The sequence below is a fragment of the Podarcis erhardii genome (assembly GCF_964252035.2).
Source record: "Podarcis erhardii genome assembly, chromosome: 12".
NCBI classification, from domain to species: domain Eukaryota; kingdom Metazoa; phylum Chordata; class Lepidosauria; order Squamata; family Lacertidae; genus Podarcis; species Podarcis erhardii.
The window spans coordinates 23,504,826-23,508,609 of record NC_138513.1 but is presented as its reverse complement, the minus strand read 5'-3'; the positions used below and the strand labels follow the sequence as shown (position 1 = coordinate 23,508,609).

General features: G+C 37.1%; 1 protein-coding gene across 1 annotated transcript in view; it reads right to left on the bottom strand.

Annotated features, from left to right (window-relative positions):
• Nucleotides 1-653: 653 nt before the first annotated feature.
• CASD1 (CAS1 domain containing 1) overlaps nt 654-3,784 on the bottom strand; it is a 30,760-nt gene continuing 27,629 nt past the window's right edge. The window contains exon 18 of the mRNA XM_081881987.1: nt 654-3,716. Within this exon, the coding sequence (XP_081738113.1) occupies nt 3,450-3,716 (267 nt within the window). The 3' untranslated portion in view covers nt 654-3,449. The remainder of the gene's footprint in view (nt 3,717-3,784) is intronic.

The following is a 3,784-nucleotide window of genomic DNA, read 5'->3' as shown; positions in this document are numbered from 1 at the left end:
TTGGCTCTTTCTTATATGGATTATAAAGTAGTATATACTATGCAAAGGAGAGAAATGTTAGGACTTAAGAGATATGAAGGCCACAGGGAAAAAAATTTTTTTGGGGTGGGAGATTTCCTCAATTTTTTTTCTTCTTCGGGATCTTCACATCGCTAGTTAGTCTCATGAGTAATTTTTGAATAATTCTTCGGAAAAAGAATAATCTTGGTGCAATACATGCTATTATTGTGTCGAGAACTGCTGGGTTAGGTAGTTATATTTATTTTAAATCATGGCAGAAGCATGCTAAATAGACTTTGAATTAATAGACAATGTGACCTTGACATAATGCTAAAATAGTCCTTTATATGCTTATGTGGTTGGTTTATTTATTTCAACCTATGGTAATAACTGGGAAAAATATAGTCTGCTGAGTAAGGAATTTTGGAATCTGTAGCTACACTGCCATTCAGAAGTTGGCAGGCAAAAAGTGAATTACTGGCAGAAACCTTTGGTTACTGCAATCCTTAAAGATCGTCCCCTAACAGCTCATCTGCAATTTTCTGCATAACCCCAACGTTTGTATTATTTCAGTATTCTCACAAATTAGAATACAGAATTCAAATCAAATATTAGACTCCTTAGAAAAAAATACCACACATACACACTTCTGCTTAATTGATGCTCCTTCCAGTACAAAAATAGGCACCCACAGCACACTTATTTAATGTTTAAATTACTTCATATTTTTCACATAACTTTAAAAGAAAATATATTTTATCCACATACAGTAATAGCAAACAAGTGCAATATTTCAAACCTATAAAATAATCTTTAACCAAATCTGTACAACAGATAAATAAAATATCTACAATACTTGGTTTATAAACATAACAAAGTTCCCACCCCTAAGTAAAGTCATCTCACTCCTTAAATGTTACAAGTCAATTGTACATGCAGCCCATGGGCTTGCCAACCTTCACTATAGGGCTTAGCTAAACTGAAGTGAAAAACAAAAAATCAAATGCAACAATCAGTGGCGAAGAACAGTTTTACATGATTGTGAATAAACTGGCAACTGTGTATGGAGCTTGCACACTGTAGTTTGTTAACAGTGCAAGGAATTCAGTTCAACTTGAGCATTAAATGAAATTCATTTGAGATCCATCATTTATTTAGTGGGATCCTCCCCCCAGCCCCCATAATTATATTTCAATTTGACTTTCTGTGATAGGATTCCAAAGTTGCCCCTGTCAAAAGTATACATCAGAAACACAGCCCATAAATGAAAAGCCACACTGTTTCATCATTACCTAGAATTGTGTGTATGCATCGAAAACAATACCGGCTTCATTCTTTCAAGCTCTAAAATAATATGCAGCATACAAGCATAGCAGAGACAACCACTGAGGCCAAGACTCAAAAGGATCAAGCACCCCACTCCCAGGTGTGCACCTATATTTCTTTTAGCCAAAGTCTCTCTGCAAAAGTTACCTTGCCCCAGCAATCCAAAAATGCTGTTTAAAACTCCCATCAATGGGGCCCGGGCACAAGAACTTTATAAAGGGGGAAGATATCATTGGTAGATGCTCACTATTTCCCTACAAGAATCCCCCAACTGCCTGTTGAAATTGGCACTGCTCAAGCAGCAATTTGAGTTACTCCAGGGACAGCTTCTGAAAAGGAAGCTCAGCACGAAATTTGAATCACAACCCCTACATGATATACAGATAGTAGGATGGTGTTTAGGATTTGTACTTGTCCTATTACTACTTTAATGTACCTTGAGGCTGCCCAAAATACGGCTAGAATCATGAATTCAAAAGGATAAAAATAATTCAGCTCCATTATGCTGCAATCTGTTCCTTCAACCTGAACTGCTGGAGTTTCCACATCTGCACAGCACGCTTAAGATTGTAACCAGGCTGAATTGAGAACATTAGAAATGATGTAATCCTAAAGGTCAGAACAGAAAACTAACATTTCAGAATATAAAGCTTGTTTAATCTATCCATTAAGGATAGAAGAACTATGCTGATTTCAACACACTGTCTGGCTGCAGCCCTTTAAAAATAGTCCCTAGTAAAATACTCTTCTCATGTATTCTAATGCAAGATAATAACCTCTTCCTACCAAAATGAAAAAAAACACACAAAAACACCAGGATCATAATACTCATAGCTAGGTACCTGACCTCTTCACTGAAGTGTGTGTGATATAAACATTTCCAATTCCTATGCAGTTACTTGCAGCTGGAGAAGGGGCACAGTTGAATAATATCCTAGCTGCCTCATTTTTTGTACAGGGTGTGAGTACAATCCTATGACAGGAGACAAAAGGAAAATGTGATAGGAGAGGGGCAGGCAGGGGACTTTTCATTTTCAGTGAACTTTGGAAACCAATCTTGTAAGATACAAAGCACTGATTATGTAAACTAAAAACAGTGATGAAAAAGCAATGATTTTAGAAAAAGCAACATGAGACCACTCTAACATTCAAAATTAATGTTAATTATGAAAACTTAGGAAAATAAATGAAAATGGATCATTGAAATGCTATGCTATACACTTTGTAAACATGGATAAGATTATAAATTAATGTGATCTTCCTCCAGTGCTTGAAGGCTTTCCTAGATATGTAGTAGCCATAGAAAACTAGTAATCCAGGGGTAGCCAATGTTACAGACTATAATTCCCCATCAGCCCCAGCCAGCATGGGCAGTGGTCACAGATAATGTGAGCTGCTCACAAAATGGAGGGGGGTGGGTGTCAAATTGGCTACCACTGCATTAATCAGAAAAAGGTTACTAACCTCTTACTTTCAGAAACTCTCCAAAAATAGTAAGAAAAACCTGACCACACATTGATGCTGAATTCTTTTAAAGAAAAGGCTACAGCTGTTAACCCATTTAACACAGTGCTGTCCACAGATAATATATAATAAACTGGCTTCCTTAAGTAAACTGACAGGAATTTAACTACCTTTAAGGCTCCAGGATCAGGGTCTGTTTTACTTCTTGCAATAAAAGCAGTTCTTTGAAACATACAAATACATCAGTTATGATATGCTAGTAATTATTAACAATTTGATAATGTCTCAACGTAAAATTGACGCAATAGTCTCTAAATGCCTCTTGAGCAAATCACACTCCATTCTTTAATTCTCGAGAGAGATGTAAACTGGAAAAACGGTCAAGTAGAAAATATGTCTTTTTTCACGCGCAGTAGTATACAGTGTGTTTCTGTTTCTTCTTCCTTTAGTGGGTGGATATCCCCGTGCAAAGAGGTGACATTTCCACCATGTACCGTATATGTTCAGTTGCCTTCATTTTGATAGCTTTCCTTCGTTGCCCAGACACAGAGAAGTTGTGGTTGGTTTGTGTAATTCCAGTTGATTTTTATTTCTTTTAGTTTTGGGCTCAGGCAAACACAATGTAAGTTTGAAGCGAAGCTTTTTGGATTTATTGAACGCTAATGCCTTGATTGTTCTTGAAATGCTGATAGAAAGAGAAGTCCAGAAAAAAATCCACCCACACAGAGCAACCTTTTCAGCAGAATTGCATTATCTTTCGGAACAACCATCTGTGCAAGATCATTTGTGATCAGGGAAATTTCATGCGCCACACACACAAATATAAAAGTGCTGACAATAATGTTGAGCATGGGATTGCCAGGAATTAGAACTAAGATCCCCTTGGTATCTGCTGCCAGCCAGATATGGTACTGACAGATGAAGAGCTGGAAAGGGAGAAAAAATGAAGTTAGAATTGCATTTACAGTGGTGCCCCGCAAGACGAATGCCTCGC